At 58.5% G+C, this 24125-nt stretch overlaps 3 protein-coding genes across 4 annotated transcripts in view; all 3 read right to left on the bottom strand.

Moving 5' to 3' along the window:
- Window positions 1-692: 692 nt before the first annotated feature.
- On the bottom strand, window positions 693-1983 carry RABIF (RAB interacting factor). Its single transcript, XM_015884854.2, has 2 exons — window positions 1759-1983; window positions 693-1425 (listed from the first exon to the last, which is right to left on the bottom strand). The coding sequence occupies exons 1-2, from the start codon at window positions 1945-1947 to the stop codon at window positions 1180-1182; spliced, it is 435 nt and encodes a 144-aa protein (XP_015740340.1). The 5' UTR covers window positions 1948-1983; the 3' UTR covers window positions 693-1179.
- A 117-nt stretch (window positions 1984-2100) lies between these two features.
- On the bottom strand, window positions 2101-13705 carry KLHL12 (kelch like family member 12). 2 transcript variants are annotated; one of them, XM_015884853.1, is made up of 12 exons: window positions 13598-13705; window positions 13201-13398; window positions 10537-10690; window positions 9672-9889; window positions 7888-8037; window positions 7161-7275; window positions 6213-6319; window positions 5129-5324; window positions 4589-4747; window positions 4386-4484; window positions 3666-3852; window positions 2101-3469 (listed from the first exon to the last, which is right to left on the bottom strand). In XM_015884853.1, exons 2-12 carry the CDS (start codon window positions 13384-13386, stop codon window positions 3343-3345), a joined length of 1698 nt encoding a protein of 565 aa, XP_015740339.1. In that variant the 5' UTR covers window positions 13387-13398; window positions 13598-13705; the 3' UTR covers window positions 2101-3342. The 2 variants fall into 2 exon arrangements, with proteins under 2 accessions (XP_015740339.1, XP_032305157.1); XM_032449266.1 differs by lacking the exon at window positions 13598-13705 and having other exon boundaries at window positions 13201-13467.
- A 492-nt stretch (window positions 13706-14197) lies between these two features.
- The window catches only part of SKIV2L (Ski2 like RNA helicase), a 12003-nt gene continuing 2075 nt past the window's right edge, over window positions 14198-24125 (bottom strand). The window contains exons 3-29 of the mRNA XM_015884838.2: window positions 23753-23862; window positions 23393-23510; window positions 23241-23304; window positions 23052-23126; window positions 22896-22949; window positions 22572-22783; window positions 22359-22493; window positions 21754-21899; window positions 21201-21347; window positions 20870-20954; window positions 20279-20385; window positions 19726-19875; window positions 19379-19478; window positions 19045-19257; window positions 18640-18750; window positions 18450-18561; window positions 18147-18265; window positions 17841-17978; window positions 17612-17749; window positions 17218-17322; window positions 16707-16854; window positions 16294-16420; window positions 15708-15918; window positions 15256-15366; window positions 14841-15059; window positions 14624-14764; window positions 14198-14443 (exon numbers count right to left, since the gene is read on the bottom strand). Of these exons, the coding sequence (XP_015740324.1) occupies window positions 14243-14443; window positions 14624-14764; window positions 14841-15059; window positions 15256-15366; window positions 15708-15918; window positions 16294-16420; window positions 16707-16854; window positions 17218-17322; window positions 17612-17749; window positions 17841-17978; window positions 18147-18265; window positions 18450-18561; window positions 18640-18750; window positions 19045-19257; window positions 19379-19478; window positions 19726-19875; window positions 20279-20385; window positions 20870-20954; window positions 21201-21347; window positions 21754-21899; window positions 22359-22493; window positions 22572-22783; window positions 22896-22949; window positions 23052-23126; window positions 23241-23304; window positions 23393-23510; window positions 23753-23862 (3597 nt within the window). The 3' untranslated portion in view covers window positions 14198-14242. The remainder of the gene's footprint in view (window positions 14444-14623; window positions 14765-14840; window positions 15060-15255; window positions 15367-15707; window positions 15919-16293; window positions 16421-16706; window positions 16855-17217; window positions 17323-17611; window positions 17750-17840; window positions 17979-18146; window positions 18266-18449; window positions 18562-18639; window positions 18751-19044; window positions 19258-19378; window positions 19479-19725; window positions 19876-20278; window positions 20386-20869; window positions 20955-21200; window positions 21348-21753; window positions 21900-22358; window positions 22494-22571; window positions 22784-22895; window positions 22950-23051; window positions 23127-23240; window positions 23305-23392; window positions 23511-23752; window positions 23863-24125) is intronic.

The following is a 24125-nucleotide window of genomic DNA, read 5'->3' as shown; positions in this document are numbered from 1 at the left end:
CCAGTGCAATGTGATGCAGTGCAATGCAGTGTGATGTGATGCGATGCAATGCAATGTGATGTGACGCAACGCGATGCAATGTGCTGCAACACGGTGCAATGCAATGCGAAGCAATACAATGCAATGCAGTGCAGTGCAATGCAATGTAATGCAGTGCAATGCAATACGATACGATGCAGTGCAATGCAATGCGATGCGATGCAATGCGATGTGATGCAATGCAGTGCCGTGCGATACAATGCAGTGCAATATGATGCAATGCAATGCGATGCAACGCAGTGCAATGTGATGCAGTGCAATGCAGTGTGATGTGATGCGATGCAATGTGCTGCAACGCAACACGATGCAATGCAGTGCAGTGCAATACAATGCAGTGCAATACGATGCATGCAATGTAATGCAGTGCAATGCAATGCAATACAATGTGATGCAATGCAATGCGATGCAATGCAAGACAATACAATGCGATGTGATGCAATGCACTCAGATCTGCATCCACATTGGAACAGGCCACATCCCAGCACTGCCCCCCAGCAGATGGGAACTCACCTCCTGGCTCTGCTCAATGCACACACAGCTCTTCTGATCAGCACCGAGACCCTGCACTGTACACTGCTCCTCCACATCCTGGTCAGGATGGATCTGTACCCTCAGCTCACCCTGCTGTGTCTATGTGCCACCCCATCACCTTGTGCACCTGGCAGCTCCGCGTCTTTTATTTCCAAGTTAATAAACCCACATGACTTTCAAATGCCTCACACACAATTCAGGCACCAAGATATTCATACAGGTTACAGTCATCGAGTAGGATGAGACTTTAGAGACCTAAACGTTAAGATCTACGGGGGGGGAACATCTGAATATATATCTGAATATACAGAGGACACGGCCTTACAGCCCATAGCCGTGGGTCAGACACTGTGGCATTACAGCCTATAGCTGTGGGTCAGACACCATGGATCAGCACAGCAGTTCTTCTCCTCCTGCTCTGTTGCAGCACTGCTGGTCCTGTGTCACAGAGCAGTCAGCACGGAGACAGCCCAGCACGTGCAGAGCAGCAGCTCCATGTTCCGGTGGCTTTGTGGTGCGGTGCTGCTCTGGCGCATCGTGTTGTTCCGTGGTGCTGCCCAGCAGGGGGTGCAGCCCGGCCCCGCCAGCCGCCCTGACCCCACGCTGCTGTCACTCGTGGGCCACACGCTCCAGCGCCACGTAGAAGCTGTCCTTGTCGTCCAGGCAGTGCCAGCCGATGGGCCCGGCCTCGCAGTCAGCGCACACCAGGAACTTGATGTTGCCCACGTCACGGGTGAAGCCCACGTTCTCAAAGGAGAACATGTCGCGCACCAGCCAATGCTCCCGCACCACGTCTCCATCTCCATCCCCACCGTCCGTCGCTGTCGCCTTCTTCCTCATGGCGGGCAGCAGCAGCTGCGGGGAGCAGCGTGTCATGTCACCGCCCCGCCGCCAGGGGGCGCCATACGAACTGCCCCGCCCCGCCCCACCACTAGGGGGCGCCATCCAACCTGCACCTCCCCGCCCCGCCGCCAGGGGGCGCCATACGAACTGCCCCGCCCCGCCCCACCACTAGGGGGCGCCATCCAACCTGCACCTCCCCGCCCCGCCGCCAGGGGGCGCCATACGAACTGCCCCGCCCCGCCCCACCACTAGGGGGCGCCATCCAACCTGCACCTCCCCGCCCCGCCGCCAGGGGGCGCCCTCGCCCCAGCCGCGCCCCTCTGCCCGCCCCTCTTTCCCCGGTACCTCACGGCAGGTGAAGGTGGCGGCTCCGGGCAGCAGCACCCTCGATCCGCAGCGCTGACACAGCACCGCCTTCAGGTTCCGGCCCTGCTCGCACACCAGCCCGGCCGAACTCGGTGAAGCGGCGACCGGACCGGGAGGAGGAGAAGGAGGCGCCGCCGCCGGCTCCATCTCGGCACAGGCCGCCGCCATGGCCGCGCATGCGCACAACGCCGCCGCCACCGCCCGGAAGGAGGAGCGAGCGGTGAGAGCTGCGCATGCGCAGTGTGAACTGCGCCGCCACGTGCGTGAGCTGCGGGACGAAGGCAGCACTGGAGGCAGCGGAACAAGAGGTAAAAAAGCGGCTCTGGCTCAGGAAATAGTTTATTCTCGGGTGTTTTCAATAAAAAATAACATAGGGAACAAACCCACGGAACACTCGTCTAATAGAATAGAAACGAACGCGGAAGGTCAGAGCATTGGCTGAAAGTGCATATTTAAATCATGCTACCACCACCCTCATCCCACGCAGGGCCCGGCTGGGAGCTGGAGGGGCAGCAATAGGAGCACGGGAATGAGGGGAGGAAAGAGCCGGGCTGGGAACCGGCAACCGGAGCAGGGCTGGATAGAGCTCAGCATGTGGGGAGCTGGGGACGGAGGGAGAGCTGAGAACGGGGGGGTAAAACAACCCTGGTGTGAGTCCAGAACGGGGCTGGAAGCGGGGAAATGCTACTAACCAACAGCGGGAAGATGAGTTACAGGCTGAGCGGTGCGTTGGGCACAGCAGTCTAAGGAAGAACCAGTTCCTCAGCAGGGATAGAGCAACCGCATCACTGTGCGCCGGCCTCAGCTGTAGGAGCAAAGGCAGTGCCTGTGGCAGCACGGCTCCTGTGGCCATGCAGCTCTATGCAGTGGGGACTGTCCAAGCTTTTCAAAGGAAATACGATGCACTGAGCCTTGCCGAGCCCCCCCTTTAGAGCACAAATGCTGCAGGGCTGCCTTTCTATTTCCCCCAGCCTTCTGCTTTTGGGTCTCAGTAGTTGACAGCTTCAATCTGCGACTCCTTGTGTGCAGAACCTGCAGTGCGGGACCCCCCTCCCTCACACATGCTCGTTCAGTTTGGCTCTGCACTGATGGAGCGAGCTGAGAACATTCAGTATGTACAAGATGATTTGAAGCGGGAACGTTTAAGAGCAGCTGGATTCCACCCGCATGTATCCACGGGGCTGAGCACCCAGCTGGTCCTGTAGCAGCCACAGAGACCACCCAGCTGTGTGTATGTCCTCAGATACGCTCACCAGGCCGGCTGATGCCAGTTTGGGACTGCTCTGCTCTGCTGGGAAAATGAGCCACAGGAACAGCAGAGAATGCAGCTTCTCTCGCCCCACTTCACCGCCTTCCTCCAGCTTCACACAGAGCCCCTGATTTCAAATGACTGCTGAGATCACATGGTTATGCACATGCTCAAGTCAAAGCAGCACAGAAAGCTGCTGTACTGGTGCCTACTTCCACAGCATCCACAACTCTCAAAAACAGTCACTGCAAATCATTGGGGACTCTTCGTCCAGCAGACACTCGTGGGGATGTGCTTTGTGAGCTCTCTGCACATCACTTCTCCCGCAGGACACAGACCCCGGCGTCGCAGCGCTGCATCCCCAGGGAGGTCACCACTTCCCAGCTGTCGATGATGGGATCGTAGCACTCAATGCTGCTCAGCAGTGAGTTGCCATCGTACCTGAAGGGACAGAAAGTCACAGCTGAGGGGTGCTGCCACAGAGAGGGGTTGAGATGCTCAGAGTCCTCCCAAGTAGTCTTGATGTGCATTCAAGAGGCTGAATGCAACGCAGCCATGGGTTGTGTCACTTGGAGTCACTCGCCCCTCTTGCTGACACACAGAGCACCTTCCCCTCCAGCCCATGGCCATCTCTTACCCAGCGATTGCATACAGCCTTCCCCGCAGCACGGTGGCCCCCACGTAGCAGCGGGGGGTGGTCATGCTGGTTACAGTGGTCCAGGAATCAGTGCGGATGTTGTAGGCTTCCACAGAGGAGAGATGCGCCGTCCCATCGAACCCACCAACAACATAAATGTGGTCGTTCAGCAGAGCAACTCCGGCACCTGCAGGGAGAGGACACAGGAGTGCTGACAGTGCTGTGCCTAGTGCTGTAACTCTAACCCTGCCAACTTCTGCTCAATTTCCAGTGAGGGGGAGCGAGCAGCTGCAGCCAGGGCAGCAGGAGCAGCATGAGGTACTCAGCCTGCAGCCAGCCTGACAGCTGTGCCTGTAAGAGCTGCTGTGCTCAGCTGCCCCAGTAAGAGCAGTAATGCTGTTGGCCGAAACTGGCTACACAGTGGCTCAAGTTGTCAGCGTAATGCTGTCCTAACAGTGCTGCTCTCTGCTGTCCTGGATGCCCAGGAGCTGAGCCCCAGTGCTTGCCTGAACACCCCTCACTGACTGGGCCCTGCAGCTAACAAGTGCTGCCTTCACACGCTGTCCCATCACATTACATACGTTAACTGTGTTGCCTGCTCCTCACCAGTTCCTAATTAGGGCAGTCACAGACTTCCTCTCCCCACAGCCCATAAAGTCACACTCACACTCCTTTATGGATCCTCCTCCTGGGGAGCTAAACCAGCACACAAGCTCCTACCTGAGCGCTTAGTGGCCATCGGTGTGACGTTCGTCCAGTGTCCCGTGTGGGGATCGTACCTCTCCACAGAATTCAGTATGTTCAGCCCATCATAGCCGCCTGAAACACAAGAGAGGAGCAAACTGTGCGCCATCCCAGCGAAGCATGGCACAGCTTCCAGGGTCTGCTTCAGGATCTGCATGTTGCTGCCTGCGGGCACCTACCGAGGCAGTAGATAACTCCGTTGGCTACAACGAGCCCCGCTCCTTCCCGTGCTGTCTGCATGTCTCCCAGCATACTCCACTGGTCAATGTTTGGGTCGTAGCGTTCCATGCTGGTGTGGCGTCGGCTCCCATCAAACCCACCAGAAACATAAATCATATCTGCAACGACAGAGCAGGGGTGGGCTGAGCACAACGAGCACCGAATGTGCACGTGGAGCACAAAGGCCTTCATAGACACAGCAAACCTACAATGTGGACTGCAAAATACAGCAACCACAGCAGAACTTGGCATGTTTGAACCTGAGAGAAATGCAGACTGCTCACCCTCACGGTATCAGCCTGCCTGCAGATCAACCAACCAAGCCCAGAACCCAGCCAGCCCTTCCAGCTGCTTATCCACCATGAGAGCTCCTCCTCCACAGCCCCTCCTTGAGCTCCCATTGCTCAGAGCACAGTGGCACAAAGAATGGAGACACAGCAGAGGTGGTTTCCATTGTTGTAGCCAAGCAAAGAGCTCCAACGATCTGCCCCAGGATGCACCTCCCAGGGTTGTGGCTCCTGCCAGCCCGCGCCGCACGTTCATGGGTGCTACGGAGTACCAGATCCCATCCTCATCTGATGTGTAATCCAAGCACTCCACGGAGCTGAGGCGGGAGCGGCCGTCGTAGCCCCCGATGACATAGATCCGGTCATGCAGGGACACAGTCGCGACGTAACGCCTCTTACGGGTGATGCTCTGAAATGAGGAAGGAAAACAAAGGGTCAAGGAGAAGAAACAACCCCCCGTGTGTGCAGAACAACTGCTGTTCTATCCCATTTTTGCTGCTTTGTTGGAAGAGGCACCTCAAGGCAGAGGCAGATGACAGTGTGGATTTCAGCAATCCATCTCTGGCTGAAATGCACCAGGACTGCATCTGCTTTCTGCAGCTTCTGCTGCCCGGGTCTCTTTGAATGCACAATACTTTTGTACAATGTCAGCTTATCTCCTGTCACTGCTGAATCCCTGGCACATCCTGGAGGTGTGCATGCCTCCCACCGCTCCCTGTCAATAGGGAAACGTGGAGGCTACAGAGATCTGCTGGATGCAGCTGAAGCTTTTGGCCTCCCAAAAAAAGAACTGAATTTTGGGAGAGAAAGCAATGTAAGTTCCCTGTGATTAGCAGTAACAAAGGCCTGCGCTGCTTCCTACTGGTACAGCTGCTTCTAAGATCGCACTGCAGAAGTTATCTCTAAATAAATCCCTTCCCACTCAGACCCAACGTGAGCAGGGATCACGCAGCCTGCTGTGCTCACAGCAGCACTGACCCCAGTGCTCCCACTGACACCCCAGATGCCACCTCCAAACTTCACAGCTCAACGCCCCTTGAAGACAAAACATGCTGCCCTTCAGCTCTCACTCCCACAGCACAGATGCAGCCTCTGCAGGTTCAGCCCAGCAAATAAGGCAGCAACCTCTCCCACAAAGCTTTACAAGCAAAGTGATTCCAGCGTTTACTGCATACACCTCCACAACCCAAATGAACTGAGGACAGCCCAGGGAAGGTTATGTGGCCAGTAGCACACGATCGATGTTTGATGTCAGCGTGCCTGTTCTGCTCAATGATGGTCAGAAAAGGTCCCTTACAGGCAAGAAACTCCACTCGTGGGTCTTCGGGTCGTACTTCTCCACAACATCTATGGGTGACTGCTGGCTGCCAAAGCCGCCGATCACAAGCAAGACTTCATTTGCTCCTGCAGCAAAGAGGGAGAGCAAAGCCACATCAGCTGGTGTGCAACCATGGGCGCAGAGCTGAGCCCTGTGGGCATCATGCAGCACAGCCACTGCAGTCCATCCAGGAAGTGAACAGGCAACACGAGGGCGTGTGCTGAGAGTGCTCCTGACAGCAGTGCTATCAAATTGTTATACAAAAGAAGGCAGAATGCAGAAGGTGGACCTTAGAAGCAAAGCGCACAATTTTCACCTGGATAATGATGTGAATTTGTGACATTCCCTTTATCAGCTGAGGCATTTCGACCCAGAACAGAGCACAATGCCTCTCTGTAAATGGTGGCTTGAGCTGAAGTGGATGTCCCTGAGCACTGATGTGGGGTGTTCCTGGAAAAACAGGAGCTGTGCTGTGGGTGGACTATGTTGGAGGTCGAAGCACACCGCACTGCCTTCAGGACAGAAATTACTCACCATGCCTCTCAACAAACCAACCTGCCCACCTCCCAGCTGCCCTTCACCCTCCCACGTTCCCCATTCCATCTTCCCTCCAGTGCTGCCATCTCTCACCTCACCCTGTGAATTTCTGACACTGATAACCACCTTTTAGAAACTCTGCCCACACTCCTGGGACGGCTGCATGCTCAGACAAACCCATCTGGGAGCACCAACACAGGAGCAGGGCAACCAGCTACTCCCTGTGCTGCCACTCGTTAACAAGCCACCCTGTCCTGCACTGCTGTCCCCCTTCTATGCCACTGTGCACTGCAGATCAAGAAGTCTTTGTTGCAGAGCACCACAGCACTGCATGGCACACACAGCTCCTGCAGGTCCCACAGCTACTCCCGGCACCTCCACACCACTCACCCAGACGGGCTCTGGTCCTGGGTCCCTGCATCTGGCTCCGGAGCTCAGGACGGAGATGGAATTTCTTTGCTTCATCGACGAGGTCTCTGCACTGCAGACTGCATCGGATGAACGGCTGCAGAAAGACAGCAGTCACTGATACCAGTGGTCTGTGCTAAGATCCCCCCAGAGATGCCATGGGACTGTTCTCATACAGCTCATCTCTCGTGGCACTGCAGATTACAGGATAAAATACCCTACACTGGAAAACTGAGGAAAATAGGATTCTGCTACATGTTAGCCAGTGGAAACCCAATTGAGGAGGGAGCAAAGGCTGAGTGGGCCTGGCTGGGTCTGCCCCACAGCGTCAGCTCAATATGTGACTGCCAGAGACACAGCATGGAGCAAAGCCCAAACTGCGCTGCTCTGTATGGAACACCCTGCTATGGGCGGAACTCAGAACAGGGAAGTCTCCTCCAGAAGCAGCTGTGGGCACAGCAGCCCTAAGCATTGCCTCATGTCCTCCTTGTTCCCCAGCTGGGCCTGGGCCAACCCCCCGCTGCAGCTCCACATCCAGTTCCCTGTGGGTGTTCAATACCATGTGCTGCTGCACCACACCAAGGCCGAATTCACAGTGCCCTGCTGCCAAACCTTGCACTGGATCAGCATTGATTGTTTGAAATTAAAACTTCCATTGCAAAAGCTTAAAGATCTCATCATCCACATCTTGGTTTGCTTCTACCCATACCTCGGTGTCGATAACGTCTGTGATGTAGCGCGGGGTGAGGAGCGGCATTCGCACATACTGCAGCAGCTCCGGCAGCGACGCCTCCCGGTCCTTCTTTGAGTGCTTCACCCAGTTTATAACAGCCTCAAATACAGGTTCTTCTGAGTCCACCTGCAGGAAGAGGGACACACTGCTCAGACAGGAGAGCAGCAGCCTGTGGCTAAACGGACAGCTCTGTGCCCAGCAGCAGCTGGAGAGCACAGATGGGAGTCTGCTGTGGGTGAGAAACCAGGCAGCAGCATCACAGCCAGGGCTGCACTGACAGGAGCCCAGCAGGCAGTGTGGGAGCAGGTTCTGCCCCTCTGCCCCGCTCTTTGGGCTCCTTGAGCATGAGGACATGGAGGGCCCAGAGCCCACAGTGACACTCAGAGGACAAAGCACCTCCTGCAGGGATGGGCTGAGGGGCTGTGCTCCTTCCACGTGGGGAAGGGCAACCTCACAGCAGCCTTTCAATAATTAAAGAGAGCTCATCAAAAAAGATGAGGAGAGACCTTTTTATTGGGCCTGCAGGTGATAGTTTTAAATTAAAAGAGAGCGGGTTTAGATTAGGTGTAATTGCAGTGAAATTCTTCACCACAAGAGAGGTGAGGCAGCAAAACACACAGTCTGGAGGAGCAGGGGATGCTCCATCCCCATCAGTGCTGCTGGGCAGGTGGTGTAGGAGGTGGAAGGGATTGGGGGACGATCCCTTCCAACACAAAGCATTCCCAGCCCTGGGATCCCTGGCTGCCCAGAAGCTCTCACCACAACCCACCCAGATCAAACCTCAGCACTAAGGACACTGCTGTGATCACCCAGCGCCCTCAGCCCTCCCCTGCTCTGAGCACCACCTGCATGCAGCCCTCACTGCCGCCCTGCGTGCTCCTTTCCAAGGTTTGTTAATGACATCAGCTTGGCCAAAGGCCACTTCTGCTGCAGCCTTTCAAAGCACACATCCACATCTCTCCTCTGGTCACCCCTTCGAGGGGCTCTGAGGAACTCAGGAGGTACCAATGACACAACCTGCTCCAAGGAGCTCACACTGCTGTGAGCTCTGAGTAACGACTCCATCACTTCTTTTAGGGCTGAAGCAAACACCATCTCTTGTTGAAGTCCAGCTTAACAACACAGAACTGCCCCCTTCCTATTCTCAGGCAATATTCACCTTATTTCAGTTCCCAACTAAATACACACTCAGAGAAAACTTGGGTAAAAAACCAAACAGGATCAGACGGTTCCCAGCCATGCAGTAACACCTCCAGAATCCAGCTCTGAGTGAACACAGTCCGTACCAAAATTCAGAGGCAGAAACACCTTCATGTAACCGCCTGAAGCAGTGTCTAGCAGCCCCGCTCTGCACCCTGTGCAAGCAGAAGGGCTGCATGCTGGGAACGACACATGCACTGCTCGTGCTGCTGAGTAACACCACAACGGTCTGCAAACAAGTTAAAGTCCTGTGGGCGTTTCTGCAACGTGGGCACCGAGACAACGCATGGCTGCAACCTCCTCCGGGGAGAGGGGGAGGAGAGGGAACATGGAGGTAGTGATGTGCAGCCCCGAGACAACACGCTCAGACACACAGCCTGCACATCACCCATTGGTTTGAGGTTATGGGGCCAAAGGAATGAGGAGAACCTTCCTGGAAAGCGAACTCCCAGCTGGGGAAGGATGGGTGAGTCCCTCCTGAGCACTACGGGCTGGTTTCCAACAGCTTTCAATGCTTTACGTCCAATGCTTTGCAGAGTAATGGTACGTTCAGGTTTTACCTGAATTTCATCACACTTGATGAGCTTTTCAACCTCTTCTTGATTTAAGAGGATAAACTCTTCATGCTGAACCACCTCTGGAAAATGTTTCTGGCTGAAGACCTCTGCAGCTTGCATTAGATCAACACAATTGTGTGTCTCAGCAAAATCCCGAATGCCCAAACAATTTGATGGATCCAGCTGGCTTTCTAGAAACTCACAGCAAGCTTGTTTCACACCTATGGAAAATCGGAGGGGTGAATGAGCACTGAACACATCCTGTCAGCCCTCTGCTCGGGAAAGGGCTTCAGTACAGGGAAGTTGGAAACAATAAGGACAGACTGACTGAACAGCAGTGGAATAACACCACTCAAGCACACACATGCAATGTCTCTTCCGAGGGGCACAGTAATGCTGAGCAGCAGGACGGCTGCTTGTGCTGTTTGTGCCTGCTGTGTTTAACCCCCTCCTCCCCCAGGTTAAATCTGACACTGGTAACTGTGAGCTGCACTGACTTTGCAGCTCCTAAAGCAGAAGTGGATGTGCCATGGGATTGCCCAGCTGTGAGCAGCCACGCTAACCTGGCAATGCCAAACGACACCAGGGCTTTGCTTATTACTGTCAGCTCCCCCCCCCCAGGCACTGCCACGCAGACATGAAGTAGCACAAAGCACGGATAAAAGAATCCATCCCGTGTCTCTTTTTCTAGATGGGGCAGCTCTGCTACACCAAGATCAGCGTGCAAAGGACAAGAGGAGTTTGACACAAGGTGTTATGGCTCCAAGGCCCAGACTGAGCACAGCACAGAGGCACTGCTGTCATGGGTGGACACAGCAAACCTCTGCTGAGCAGCAGCCGTGCAGTGTGCACCAACACCCAGCATTACCTTTCAGCTGCAGCAGACATGCTGCTGGGAGCAGCTCCTGGACGTTCTCTACCGTCACATGAACAGTTTCTGTGTACACAAAATCCAGCAGGATTTCCATGGTGGAAGCTGTCAGCCCCTGGATGTCCACGTAGGGTTTGTCTTTCTCTGAGAGCTGTAAATCATAAAGGAAACAGAGTTTATTTTCCACTAATCTGGTCAAAAAGACACCAGTGCTCAGCAGAGCCTCAGAGCAAAGCAGAGTTTGTTACGTGTGTGGAAGAGGTTCCAAGTGCACTGCAAAATGCACACACTGAGCCCTGAGCATGTTGTTCATATGAGGTGCCTGCCTGCACCATGCAGGGACCCTGAGCTGTGCAGAAGGAGCAGTTCCAGGGCAGTGTGTGTGGGGCCATGTGTGGCATACAGTGCCCTCACTGCTCTGCTCTACACCCAGCTCTCCCCAGCCCACACCCAAAGCTTTCATCACCGTTCCACCCATCCACCCTACGAGCTCATGGTGAAAGTCCCTACTAAGAATGACCATCTGCAGCCCAGGAAATTCAGAGTTAAACCGGAGCTGAACTTCAATATTAGAAAGTAAAATCAGCGTATGCAACGATGGCATTTAAGCAGTGCTGACTTCATCCCTGTGCTGTTTTGTCAGCTCTGTGATGTGTCATTTTGGAACAATTACTTTCTCTGAAGCCCACCACCCTCTGAGCCAACCTGTGGGATCAGTGCACTGCGTGAGAACCCTCCATGTGCAGAGCTGACACCCTCACCAAGCAGCAGCTGCAGGAACAGCACCTGGGGGGCAGCACCCCATGGGAGCTCATCAGCACAGGTGGACCCCGACAGGAGGCCGTCTCCATGCAGCGCAGTGCAAAACCAACCTCTTTGGAAGCAGCAGCGCATATCAGTGCAAGCACGGCTCAGATGAAAGCCCCTCACTTTTCTTGCCAAGAATGAGACTGAAGCTGGTTGTGGGCACACTCAGCGAGGAGAACGTGTGATCAAAGCATCGCTGCTTTGCTTTGAAAGCGCCACCGCAGGGGATGGGAGAGAGGGGAAAATCAGAGCAGACACATATTCCCACTGAGGCACTCGGTGACACAGCAGCAGAGCAGAGGTCTCTGCTGAGACTGAGCCACTCCTGCACTGCAGAGACAGCACAGCGCAGTGCTGGGCCCGTGATCTGCACTCACAAAACCTCACAGCACCCACCAGCCCTAATGCAAGGACAGACAGCCCTGCTGGGCCCACAGTGCCACAGGTGTGACTGTACTGCATCACAGCCTGGGTCAGACAGAGCACTCCCAAAACAAGGCTGAGCCATCCAGTGTCACCAGAGACCAGAACTGACCAGACTGGATGTTTGTGTGACTGCAGCACGCAATGGAGATGGAGACTGTACCTATTCTGTCTGTGCACACTGTGTGCTCAGAAAAAAAGAGGATAGGAGTCACTGGGCCTTTATGACCAGAAGCTTTTCCAATAACTTCATGTGTTGTATGTGATGCAGAAGAATATGGGATCCTAACACCATACCCTAAAGAAAGATCCTGGAGCTGAGTGTGACACAGAACGTCCCATGAGGACTCCAGAGCATGTAGGCACTGTTACTGAGCTGCATTCCAAACTAGTGCATTCCATGCAGCACAGCAGGGTTAGAAAGCCATGAGAGCATCCAGGGCAGCATCATTCCATAGGAAATGACCTTGCAGACACCTCACTTCACCCCAGGATGCCCACGGTGCTGCCCACCCCGAGGCAGCTGTGGCACACAGTATTGCCATCTTCCATTGCACCCTGAAACCACAGGGCTTGCTGTGCAGGAATGTGGCTGTTCCCAGGGTTCAGCCCAACGTTTCAGAACTGCACCTCCTCCACTTCCTTATCCGAGCCCACTTCTTGTCTTTGCCCTCACTACTCCAGAGACACAAAGTGTGCTGCAATAAACCCCTTCAGCTCCCTGCTTATGGGGAAAGGGAATGCTGCTGTGACTGTGCTGCTCTGGGGGACACTCGTGGCACAGACAGGACCCTAAGGACCACTCAGTTCCAGCCCCTCCGTGGGCCCAATATGAATCCAAATGTGAACAGAAGTTGGTAATTTACACAACAGTTCTGCACGGTCCAGGGAAAACAGGAAGGAACTTAAAGCCCAAACACTTCAGAACGTGTTCTAAGAGAAGACAGAGTGGTTTCTTTCTGAGGTGGAACCAACGAGGAGCCCTTAACACACCCTGTGATCCATGAACTCGTCCATGGGGCAGCACACAGAGCAGAGGGGGCTCTGCTGCAGCTCCCACGGACACACAGCACTGCACAGAGGGAGCAGCTGGGCGCTGTGCTGAAGGAACCGGCTCCCTCGGACACAGCGTAACCGTGCTGAGATACAGACGGAGCCACCAACAGAGGGATCCAGAAGGATCCAGTGCCACCAACAGAAGGATCCAGAGCCACATCCCAAACGGACCCAGCGGGATCCCGCCCCGTTTCCAAACGGATCCAGAAGGATCCAGGCCCAGCACTCCCAGCATTCAGAGGGACCCAGAGGATCCGCAGCCACAACCCGAATGGATCCAGAGGCCCAGCATCCATAGGGACCCCCCCCAATGAGCCCGGCCCACCTCCCGCTCGGCTCCTGAGGCCCGGCCCGCACGCAGCGCCCCGCACCGACCTCGCTGGTGAACATGGCGCAGAAATAGTCGCTGCAGGCGGCCAGCACGATGCGGTGCGCCGGGAAATCCTTGTGCTCCACGCGCAGCGTGACGTCGCACAGCGTGTTGCTCTTCCGCAGCGCGTTCATGGCGTTCAGGATGGACTTGGCGTGTGAGTTGGTCATGATGTCCTTGGGGGGGGCCATGGCGCCCGGCACCTGCGGGCACAGCCAGCACGGCCACATGTCACGGCCCGCCCGCCAGGCCGACAGGGGGCGCCCTCCCACAGACGGCACCGCGCCGCCCCTCCCTTCGTGTCAGCTCCGTCCGTGCCCCGCAGCGCCCCCCGCTCCTCCCGCCGCCCCTCCGCTCGTCCTGCCGCCCCTCCGCCCCGCTCCGCCGTCCTCCCGCACTCACGGCGCTGCGGGGAGAGGTCCCGGCCCGCACGCCGAGCCTCCCCCCTCCCCTCTCCACCTCTCCCAGCCCGGCGCGCTTTGATGACGCCCCAACACTGTGCGACACCAGCACCACCCCCCCGCGGTTGCCTGGCAACGAGCTACCGGAAAGATGGCGGCCCAGCCCCCGGCCCGACCCACACTATGGGCTCCATAATGGAGCTCGGTGCTCACAGCCCCCGCAGCCCCGACCGACCCCTCCGCTCCGTCCCCGTTAGGCCGCAGCCCTGCTCAGTGACGGGCTGCCCGCACCGCCCCCACCCCCCGCTGAGGGAGAAGGACGGACGAATGGGCTGACAATAGCAGGACAGGGGGAAATGGTTTTAAGTTAAAAGAGGGAAGATTTAGGTTGGATGTTGGGGGAAGTTCTTCACTAGGAGAGTGGTTAGGCCCTGGAACAGGCTGCCCAGGGAGGTTGTGGATGCCCCGTCCTTGGAGATGTTCAAGGCCAGGTTGGACGGGGCCCTGGGCAACCTGATCTAGTAAAGGTGTATGTTTGGTGGCCCTGCCAGGCAGGGGGTTGGAACTACATGATCCTTGAGGTCCCTTCCAACCCGGGTAATTCTGTGATTCTGTGACGGAGCACAGCGCTGCCCCATGGCCTTTATTATTGGATGTAAAGACTCGCAGCAAACACGATGTCCCGTTTGATGCAGCCACTCGCCGCCTCCATCGTGGCCGCCAGTCCCGGGTCTCCCAACATCCGTGCAGCGCGGCGCAGCTCCCGGCACAGCTCCTCCAGCCGCTGGATGCAGCGAACCACCACACCCTCCTGCAGCGGGGCCAGCGCAGCCAGAGCGGCGAAGGGCTGCGGGGAAACGGGGGGTCACGGAGCAGAACGGGGCGGGATGGGGGCGTGGGGAACGGGGTGTCCCAAAGGGGAATGGGGTGGGTTTGGGTAATGGAGTCCAGGGGGGGATGGTGGGGCTGGGTTGGTCGGGGGGGGATCAGGTGGGTCTGGAGGACACGGGGGGTTGTGGGAGCTCACCATGCCGCGTGCCCACTCGTACACCACCTCGGCCAGCCCGAAGCCGAACTGCCCCACGTAGTCCTCGGCGCTCTGGGGCAGCCCCCATTCCTCCTGCAACCTCCCCACACGCTCGGCCACGGCGCGGATCTGCTCCATGCCCTGTGGGCACAGCCCCACATTGCTCCGCTCAGCCTCCATCACCTCCACGGAGCTCCTGGCCCCACACAGCCCGTACCTTCTGCAGGTTGGGAGGCAGTTTGGGGGGCGGCTCGCCCCGGCCCGGGTGCACGGTGCAGGACAGCAGCGCGGCCACCTCCTCAGGGCGCAGCGGGCTCAGCACATTGCCCAGCAGCAGCTCCGTCAACAGCAGCTCATGGCAGCTCAGCAGCGCTGCCACACGCCCCGGGAGCTGCACCGCACCACCATCGGCCACGTAGCCCAGAGCCTGCAGGACCTGAGGGGGGAAATAGGGGGTCAGCCCCACGGGGACCCCATGGCGGCAACAGGTCAACCCAATGAGCACATGGAGCCAGCTGGTCAACCCATGTAGCTCTATGGGCATAAACAGCCATCAGGTCAACCCACAGAGATACACGAGGTTCAAAGCAGGGCAGTGTGTTGGGGACACATGGGACACTGGGGACACTCACACCAAGGCGCTGGCGGTACTCAGGCAGCAGCAGCAGGGATCGGTCCGACAGCTGGTACTGGAGCTGCTCCACCTGGTCCTGCAGGCGGCGCCGGGCAGCAAACTGAGAGTACTGCAGGTGGAGCAAATTGCAAAATAAAGGGAGTGCACAGCTCCAAAATAGACACAAATGGGAACAAGTGAACCCAAAGGAACCCAGAAAGCCCCCAAATGGACCCAACTGCACAGAAATAACCCCATATGATCCCCCAAAACAGCCCCAAGGTGGCCCAGGTGGTCTCAAAACGACCCCAACAGCCCCACAGTGACCCAAACCAACCCCCAAATTGCACAAAACAGACCGCAAATGATCCCAAAAGACACCCCAAAGAGCCCCCCAAAACCCCAAAAGACACCAAAATAATCCCACAAATGAGCTCTAAAATGTCCCCCCTCCCCCTTTAACCCCCATACCAGCTGAGGAAAGCGGGGGCCATGCACACAGCGGAACCCCCCAAGGGCTGCCCCCAGGCTCCGGGCTCGGGCGGCCGCCTCCACAGCAGGGGGGTCCCGCAGCTGCAGGGCTCCCACTGGGTCCAGTAGGGGCAGCCCCCCTGGAGCCCCCCCTGCCATGCGCAGCAGCTCCTGCAGGGCTGAGAGCAGCTCCGGGCTGGGGGGGTCCTTCCTGGAGGAGATGAAGGGGGGAATAAAGCACCATGGTGCACCAGAACCCCCACAGACACCCCCTATAAAAAGCCCCAGAGGAAAGAACACCCCCACCCCAAACTCATTATCCCTGATAGACCCACCCAGGATTTCCCCCCCCCTCCCCCTCCAAGTAACCCTAATTGCCATAGTGGATTCAATAATCCCCCCCATCTCCCCAGGGACCCCAATATCCATAAGATCCCACTCCCAGGGAACCAACACCCACAGAAACCCCCCCAGTAACTCATGAAGAGCCCCCACACACCCAGGGACCCCAATTTAACCCTACACCTCCCCCCAGAGACCCTAATAATACCATCAGACCCCCCAGGACCCCTCCCAAAGGCCCCACCTTCCCCGTGCTGTCTGCCTCCGCCTCAGCTCCTCTAGCAGCCGGGGGGGGTTTGCCCGCAGTGTGCGCCCCACGATGCCCCCCAGGTCCTCAGGGTGCAGCTGCTCCAGTGCAGCTCCGGGGGGGCCTGCAAGGGAAGGGGGGGGCAAAATAACCCCCAGATAACCCCAAACTCTCCCCTAAAAAGGGTAAACGGGCCAGGTATGACCCCCCCCAATAAAGGCCCTCCATTGCCCCCCACCCCAAAATAAACCCCACAAGGGTGGGGATTCCATAGTGGTCTGGGGGGTTCCTCAGGTGCCCCCCACCCCAAAAAGGCTTTCAGATGCCTCCCACCCCCCCACAAAGATCCTCCTCATTGGGCCCCAGAGCCCCCCCCCCCATTTATTTGGGGGGGGTCCCGCTGCACCCACCCTCAGGCAGGAAGAGTCTGCTCAGTAGCACATCCTCGGGGTAGGGGGCGTCCGGGGGGGGTGAGGGGGACGGCCCCCCCTCCTCAGGGGGTTTCTCACTCAGCACCATTGTTGTGATGGTGCGGCCCCCCCCACTTTCAGCAGTCACCTGTGGGGGGGAGGGAAGGACAGGGGCACAACAGGGGGGCATGGGGTGAAGGAAGGGGTTTAGGGGTAATTGAGGGCAGGAGGGACTGGGGGCATTTTGTTTTCCTGGGGGGAGGCGCTGGGGGTTATTTTAGGGGCTATTGGGGGGGATGTGGGTGTTATTTTGGGGAAGGTTGGGGCATTATGGGGTTCTGTCACAGAGTTGGGGGTGATGTGGGGGAGTTTCGGGGTTATTCTAGGGTCGGGGCGGGGGTGATGGTCACTCTGGGGTTATTTTAAGTACGTGGAGATGTTGGAGGGTTATGTTGGAGTGTTCAGGGGTTACTTTAGGGGATGTGGGGGTACTTTGGGGTGGGGGCTGTACCTGCAGGATGAGGCCCAGTGCATTGCGGTGCTGGGGGGTGCAGACCACCACCACCCTTCCTGGGGCCAACGCCTTCAGCCCTGCCACAGACTGCGCCACGCGGCGCTGGGGGGGAAAATGGGGGGTTGGCACCAGGACCCCCCCAATGTCCCCCAGTACCCTCCCCCTCCAGGGTCTCCCCATTATGTCCCCCCACATCAGGAACCCCACAGCTCTCCTAGGATCCCTCCCCCCCCCGTACAGCCTCCCCCCTTTTCCCCATGTTCCCCCCTCTTCCAGGACCCTCCCCATGACCCACAGCATTCCCATATCCCCCCATCCCCATCAGAACACCCCTAACATCCCCCCCCATCCTCCCCACATCCCTCCATGTCCCCACATCCCCCAGCCCCACCTGCAGCTCTGCCCGCGCCTCCAGCAGCCCCTGCACGGCCTCGTGGTACTGGGGGAGGTCATCCAGGGTCTCCTTATCTGGGGGCTCTCCCAGTGCCGCCAGCTCCTGCTGCAGCTCAGCCACGCGCCGCTGCTGCGCCTGGGGGACCCAAATGGGATCAAGTGGCACCAAAATGGCACCCCACCATCCCCATGGCCCCCACTGCCCCCCTCCTGCCACCATCCTGTACCGCAGCGCGGCGCCGCAGGGGGAACTCCCCGAAGCTGTTGCGCATCAACCCCTCCACACTGAGCGCGGCCGCACGCTGCAGGCTGAGGATGGTTCCATATGTCAGGCGGAACTGAGACTGCAGCCCCGACGGGCGGCCCTGCGGGTAAAGGGACAACACTGCAATGTAAAGGCATGGGATGATGGAGGGGGAAATGGAGACATGGGGGTGACGCAGCCATGGGTGGATGTAGGGTGATGTTGGGGTGTCAGCACTACATTACATAGACAGAGTGTGCTAGATGAAGCCGATGTGGTCCCCACTCACCAGCATGACGCGGTGCAGGTCGGCCATGTCAGGCACCGTCCCCCGGCACAGGATGATGACAGTCCCGGTTCGGTCCAACCCACGGCGCCCGGCACGTCCCGACATCTGCACGTACTCGCCTGGGGAGAAGGGCTGCCCCATAGAGCCTCACCCTGCCCCACATTCCCAAACTATCCCACTGCCCCCACACCTGCCCCCAAATCCATCCCATAGACCCTAAAAACCACCTCAGAGCCACAAAAACTGCCCCCCAATCCCCAAACTGAGCCCCCAGCCCTGCCCACAGCCACCCCACATCCCCACCTGGCAGCAGGTCACGGAAGTTGTTCCCATCGTGTTTGCGGATGGAATCAAAGACAACGGTGCGTGCCGGCATGTTCACCCCCATGGCGAAGGTCTCAGTGGCGAAGAGCAGCTGGGGGGCACAAGGGGTGGGTTGGAGGAGGACATGCGTGAGGCTCAGTCCCAAAGCTGCCCCACAGCTGCTTCATACCTTGACCAGCCCCTGGCTGAAGAGCATTTCTACCACCTCCTTGAGCAGCGGCAGTACCCCGCTGTGGTGCACCCCGATGCCGCGCTCCAGCAGCTCCGACATCTGCAGCACCTGGGGTGGGGGACAGGAGTGGGACTCATGGCAGACCCACACCACCCCATAGAATGCCCCACAACCACTTCCAGCCTCACACAGACCCCCCCAAGATGCCCTGAACCACCCACAGACCACCATAAGAGGCCCCCTAAGACCCACAGATCTCCCCCAGTAAGAGCTCCCCCAAGGCTCCTTAAAGCACCCCAAGCCCCCAAAGACTCTCACAGACCCCACACAATCCACCCTAACCCCCCTCTAACACCCCCACACACCCCACAGCCACCCATAACAGCCGCCGAGAGCCCCCACCTGGGGCAGGCAGCGATCCCCCCCCCGGAGCCGGGCCAGGCAGCGCCGCACGAAGCTCCGCACGCGTCCCTTCTCTGCAGCTGAGCTGAGGTCGATTCGGCCCAAAGCGGTTGCATTGGCATCACAGCGCCCGCGGGAGAAGGTGAAGGCCACGGCCGGGAGCTGCCCCTGCGCCTGCAGCAGCGCCACCAGCGAGTGCCACATGGCACGGTCCTGGGGGGGTGAGATGGAAAGAGCTCCAAGAGAGCCCAAAACAGGATGGGAGGATCCCAAAAAGAGACCCGAAGAAACCACCCCCAACACACACACACACCCCATTTGGGCTCCCTCTCACCTGCCCAGGGCCACTGCCTCCCCCATGGGGCTGCTTGGCCCCAAAGCTCTGTGAGTGTTTGCTCGCCCGCTGCTTCTGTGCCTCCACCGCTGCGTAGTACCTGTGGGAGCCATGGGGCGCTGTGGGGCATCACTATGGGGACAGCACTATGGGGACAGTTATAGGGCACCATGGGTAAGCATTAAGAGGTTGTAGGGCACTACAAAGTGACTACAGGGCACGGTAAGATGCTATGGGGTGACTGTTGGGCTCTACAAGGCAACAATGGCTGGCTGTGAGGGCACTGCAGAGCAGCTGTAGGGCACCATGGGGCACTATGGAGCACTATGGGGCACGGTGAGGCTCACCCCTGGGTGCTGAAGCCACCCGATGCATCCAGCAGCAGGAAGAGGTCATGGGGTGAGGGGGGTCCACCGCCTCCAGTGTAGAGATAGTGCTCGAGGGGCACTGGGCGCCGCCGTGTGCTCAGCACACGCAGGCGGCGCCGCTTTGTGCGGCTGTGGGGGAGATGGAGGGGGAGGGCATGGAGGAAATACCCCACAGCCCCCACCAGGACCCTTATAGACACCCCACAGCCCCACGGCTGACCATCCCCTTAATCCCACACCCACCCCACAACACCCTGCAGTTCTCCTTCCCCCACGGACCCTCTCACAACCACTTACAAGCCCACTGCAGCACCCCCAGTCCCAGAGCACACCCCCCTCCCCCCAAGACCCACCCACAACCACCCCATAGCCCCCTGTGTACCCCCCAGCCCTACAACCACCCCCAGCCCCAGCCCCCACAATCACCCACTGACCCCCTCCCAGTCCCATGACCACCCCAGAGCCCCACACAGACCCTCCCCCCCAGCTCCTTTCTGTCCCACAGACCTCCCCCAGCCCCACAGCCCCTTACCCGACCCACTGGGCAAACTCAAGGGCATTGGGGATGGTGGCACTGAGCAGCACCAGCCCCACGTGCTCAGGCAGCAGGATCAGCGTCTCCTCCCACACCACACCGCGCTGTGGAGGGGGGGCAGGATGTAGGACCCCCACTGGAGTCCCAGGAACCACCAGAACCCCCCATAGCATCCCACACCCCAGAGTTCCTCCCTATGGCAACAGATGGTGCAAGACCCCCAGCACCCCCCAGCATCCCCCATGTCCCAGACAGCCTCCCTCCCCAAATGGCCTTAAGACCCCCCCAGAACACCCCAAGGGTCCCCAGAACCCCCCACAAGATCCACACAGCCCCCTCCCTCCCTCCCCCAGACAGCAGAAAACGGTGCAGCCCGATAGGAGCCCACGGCCCCACACAACCCTGAGGTTCATCAGGACACCCCAGACCCACATCAACAAACCCTCCATCCCACAAAATACCTGATTCCCTCCAAACCATCCCAATCCCCCCCCCCAAACCCCACTGTTATCCTATAACAATGTGACCTCACACCCTCCTCAGCTCCTGAGGACCTCCCCCTGTTTTTGGGGACCCCCTGATCCCCACCTCGGCATCGTTGATGTAGTGCACCTCATCGAAGATGACCCACTCCAGCTCACGAAGCACCTCAGAGCCATTGTACAGCATTGAGCTGGGGGGGGGTGAGGGGGAGATTTGGGGTGTTCAGGGTTTTGTAGGATTTCAAGGTGGGTTTCTGGATGGCTGAAGGTTCCGAGGGGTTCAAGGTGGGTATCGAGGGGACTTAAGGTCACTTTGGGGTCTGTTTGAGGGTAGCTCTGGGGCAGTTTGTGGATGGTTTCAGTGATGCTTTCAGGGCCGCTTTTGGGATAACTTTGGGGGTGTTGGGAGCACTTTTTTGGGGTCATTTGGGGCTCACCGCAGGATCTCAGTGGTCATGATGAGGCAGGAGGCATCTGGACGCAGCTGAACATCCCCTGTCAGCAGCCCCACATCACCAAAGGTGGCCCTGAAGTCCCGGAACTTCTGATTGGAGAGCGCCTTGATGGGTGATGTGTAGATGGCCCTGGGGGGCACAGGGGGTCAGTGACACAGAGCGGGTCAAGGACCCCTCCAGGACCACAGGAAGGTTTCAGGGCCACCCAGGGGGACCCAATGTGGGTCTGGGGAAAACAAGTAGGGTTCAGGAATCCCCATAAGGACCCCAGGAATGGGGCCGGGGACCCCAGGAAGGGATTGAAGACCCACAGAGACCCCAGCAGAGATCAGGAACACCACAAAGGGGTTTGGGGACCCTCCCAGAGACCACAGGAAGGAGTTGGAACACTGAAAACAGTTCATGGACCCCCCCCCCCAGAGACAGAGTGACCCCCAGGACGGGCTCAGCAACCCAAGGAAGGGGCTCAGGACCCCCAGTAAGGGCTCACCCCCCTGCCCAGCCCTCTCCCCCCCACACTTTGGGCCCCCCTCACCGTGTCATGTGTCGCCGTGCCAATGCGATGGCATATTCAGCCACAGCTGTTTTGCCTGCAGAGGTGTGAGCGGCCACCAGCAGCGACTGGCCCCGCTCCAGGCACAGCGCTGCACGCTGCTGGAACGCATCGGGGCGGAACGGCCACTGCAGGAGGATGGGGGGGGGGGGTGAGGACCCTCCTCTGGAGCCTGAGCCCCAAAAAGGCAGTGGGGACCCCCAAAAACCCAGAACCCCATGTGGGGACCCCAAAACCTGAGAACCCCAAACCATGGGGGCCCCAATAGAGGAACACCATACCCTGGCAATCCTGGGTTCCCATGGAAACCCAATACATACAAGCACCCCTGAGCCTCCCCAGGGGCCTCCACATTGCACCCCAATGGCCCCTCAAGCCCCATAAGTTCCACCAAACCCCCAGCCTCCTCCATAACCCCCATACCCACCAAGGACACCCCCACAAATTGCACCCCCCATCTTATGACCCCCAAATCATCCACAGATACTCTCCCAAACCACCCCCTACAACCCTCAAGTCACCCCCCAGATCCCCCTAACTGCCCCCTGTCTCCTCCCAGGGCACCCCCTGCCCCCCCTCCCCTCCACCTTGAATGCTGGGTCCGGGATCTTCTCCTCAAAGTTCTCCACAGGGACACTGCAGTCCTCCTCCACTGCCCACTCCTCCTCCTCACTTTGGGGGAGGGCAGGGGGGGTGGCTGTGGTGGGGGGCACCAGAACCTCCTGAAGACATGGGGGGTAGGCTATCAGCATAGGGCTGCAGGGACCCCCTTATTTCTACCCACCTCCCTCCATACTTACCCCCATCACCAGCTCCTCCAGGCTGTCAGCACGGCGCAGGGGGGGTGTGGGGGAAGGCAGCCCTCCTTTGTCGGGAGGGGGCTGAGAGGGGGCACCCCCCCCAGCAGCCTCCCCCTCTTTTTTCTCCTCTTCTTCTGCTCTCTCCAACTCCAAGGAATCCAATGCCCCCAAAACACTACAGAGTGATGGTGCCCCTCCCCGAGCTCCAGGGGCTGTTTGTTTTTAAAGGAGGAGGGGACAGTGAGGTGGGGGGAGCTCAGTGTGTTGCAGGCGGGGGGCACAGATTTGGGGGTTGAGAAGAAAGCCCTTATTGCTGTTCCCTACCTCTGGGCTGGAACTCAACACCACGTTTCAAGCCAGGGGGAATGGTCAGTAAATCTGAGGTTGGGGGGGGTGGGGGGGTGAAACACACAATGAAATGATAAAATTAAGGAAGGGGCAGCCCCCAAAACAGCCCCCCCCCCCCCGACAGCTCTGTACCGTTTTCAAAGTCCAAATTCTCCTCATTTGGCCCCTGGGTGTGGAGCAATTCCAGGGGGGGTTCCTCCAACCCGCCTGGGAAGGTTACAAAGATGGGGGTGAGGGGGCGGGGGTAAGGGTCAGCTTTAGGGCTCACACAAAAAGGGGGGCAGCAGGTATTAAAAGGTGGGGGGGTTTGGGGGTGCTCACCTTCCCACTGGGGGACGTTGCTGGTGTCTGGGGAAGATGTGAGCCCTGAGTCCTCATGTAGCTCCTATGGGGGCGGTTTCAGGGGGGTGAGGGGGTGGTCTTACACCATGCCAACCCACACACCCCCAGTTAGTAAATCAGTGTTCCCTCACCTCAATGAAGCCCTGTAGTGCCCCCGTGCCAGGATCCCGCAGCGCCCGCATGCTGCTGTGCACCGGGGTTGGCTCCAACACAAACAGTGCCCGGGGGTTGGGCACCCGTGTCCAGCACCTGGGGGGGTGGGAGGCAAAAACAGTTGGAGAGCCCCCCTCCAGTCTGCCTTTCCCCTCAGAGCCCCTCCAAGGAATCAGAAACCCCTGATGAGTCTGGAGCCCACCAAGTATCCCCATTTCACCCCAATGTTCCCCCACTGTCAGCATCCCCCCCTCCCCCCCCCACACAGGGATCCAGAACCCCCAGATATCCACCCTGCACTCCAACAGCTCCCATTATGTGTGTGTCGCCCCCCATACCTCTGAGCCCGCTCATGCTGGTGTGGGGGCAGCCAGGAGGGGGTTCCCAGGAAGCGCTGCTCCAACTCCTCTGTCAGGGAAGGAGCAAAGGGTGGGAGGCCCTGGGGGAGCTGGGGGGCGTGAGGGGTCACTTAGAGGATTCCAAGGGGTTAAGGGGGTCATTTAGAGGGGATCTGAGGGAATCAAGGGAAGTCCATTGAGGGTCTTCTTGTAAGGGGGAACCTGAAGGGGTCCTTTAGGGGGGATTTGAGGGACCTTTGGGAAAAGCAAGAGGGGGTCTGGGGCTCGGGGGGACACTTTGGGGGGAGGTCAGAGGGAATCCTGGGTGGGGGAACGTTTAGAGGGGGTCTGGAAGAGGGATCAGGAGGGTCCC

This window comes from Coturnix japonica, chromosome 26, assembly GCF_001577835.2.
Source record: "Coturnix japonica isolate 7356 chromosome 26, Coturnix japonica 2.1, whole genome shotgun sequence".
NCBI classification, from domain to species: domain Eukaryota; kingdom Metazoa; phylum Chordata; class Aves; order Galliformes; family Phasianidae; genus Coturnix; species Coturnix japonica.
This window is presented reverse-complemented; position numbering and strand designations above follow the sequence as displayed.

What these genes read in the sequence shown, in the direction of transcription:
- RABIF (XM_015884854.2), bottom strand. Translation starts at nt 1,947, where the DNA reads ATGGCGGCGGCCTGTGCCGAGATGGAGCCGGCGGCGGCGCCTCCTTCT. An exon ending in CCACCTTCACCTGCCGTGAG is followed by an intron (nt 1,426 to 1,758) that starts GTACCGGGGAAA and finishes TGCTCCCCGCAG; the next exon opens with CTGCTGCTGCCCGCCATGAG.
- KLHL12 (XM_032449266.1), bottom strand. Translation starts at nt 13,425, where the DNA reads ATGTGGCCGTGCTGGCTGTGCCCGCAGGTGCCGGGCGCCATGGCCCCC. An exon ending in GCGCCATGTTCACCAGCGAG is followed by an intron (nt 10,691 to 13,200) that starts GTCGGTGCGGGG and finishes TATGATTTACAG; the next exon opens with CTCTCAGAGAAAGACAAACC. An exon ending in CAGACGTTATCGACACCGAG is followed by an intron (nt 7,276 to 7,887) that starts GTATGGGTAGAA and finishes GTCTTTCTGCAG; the next exon opens with CCGTTCATCCGATGCAGTCT.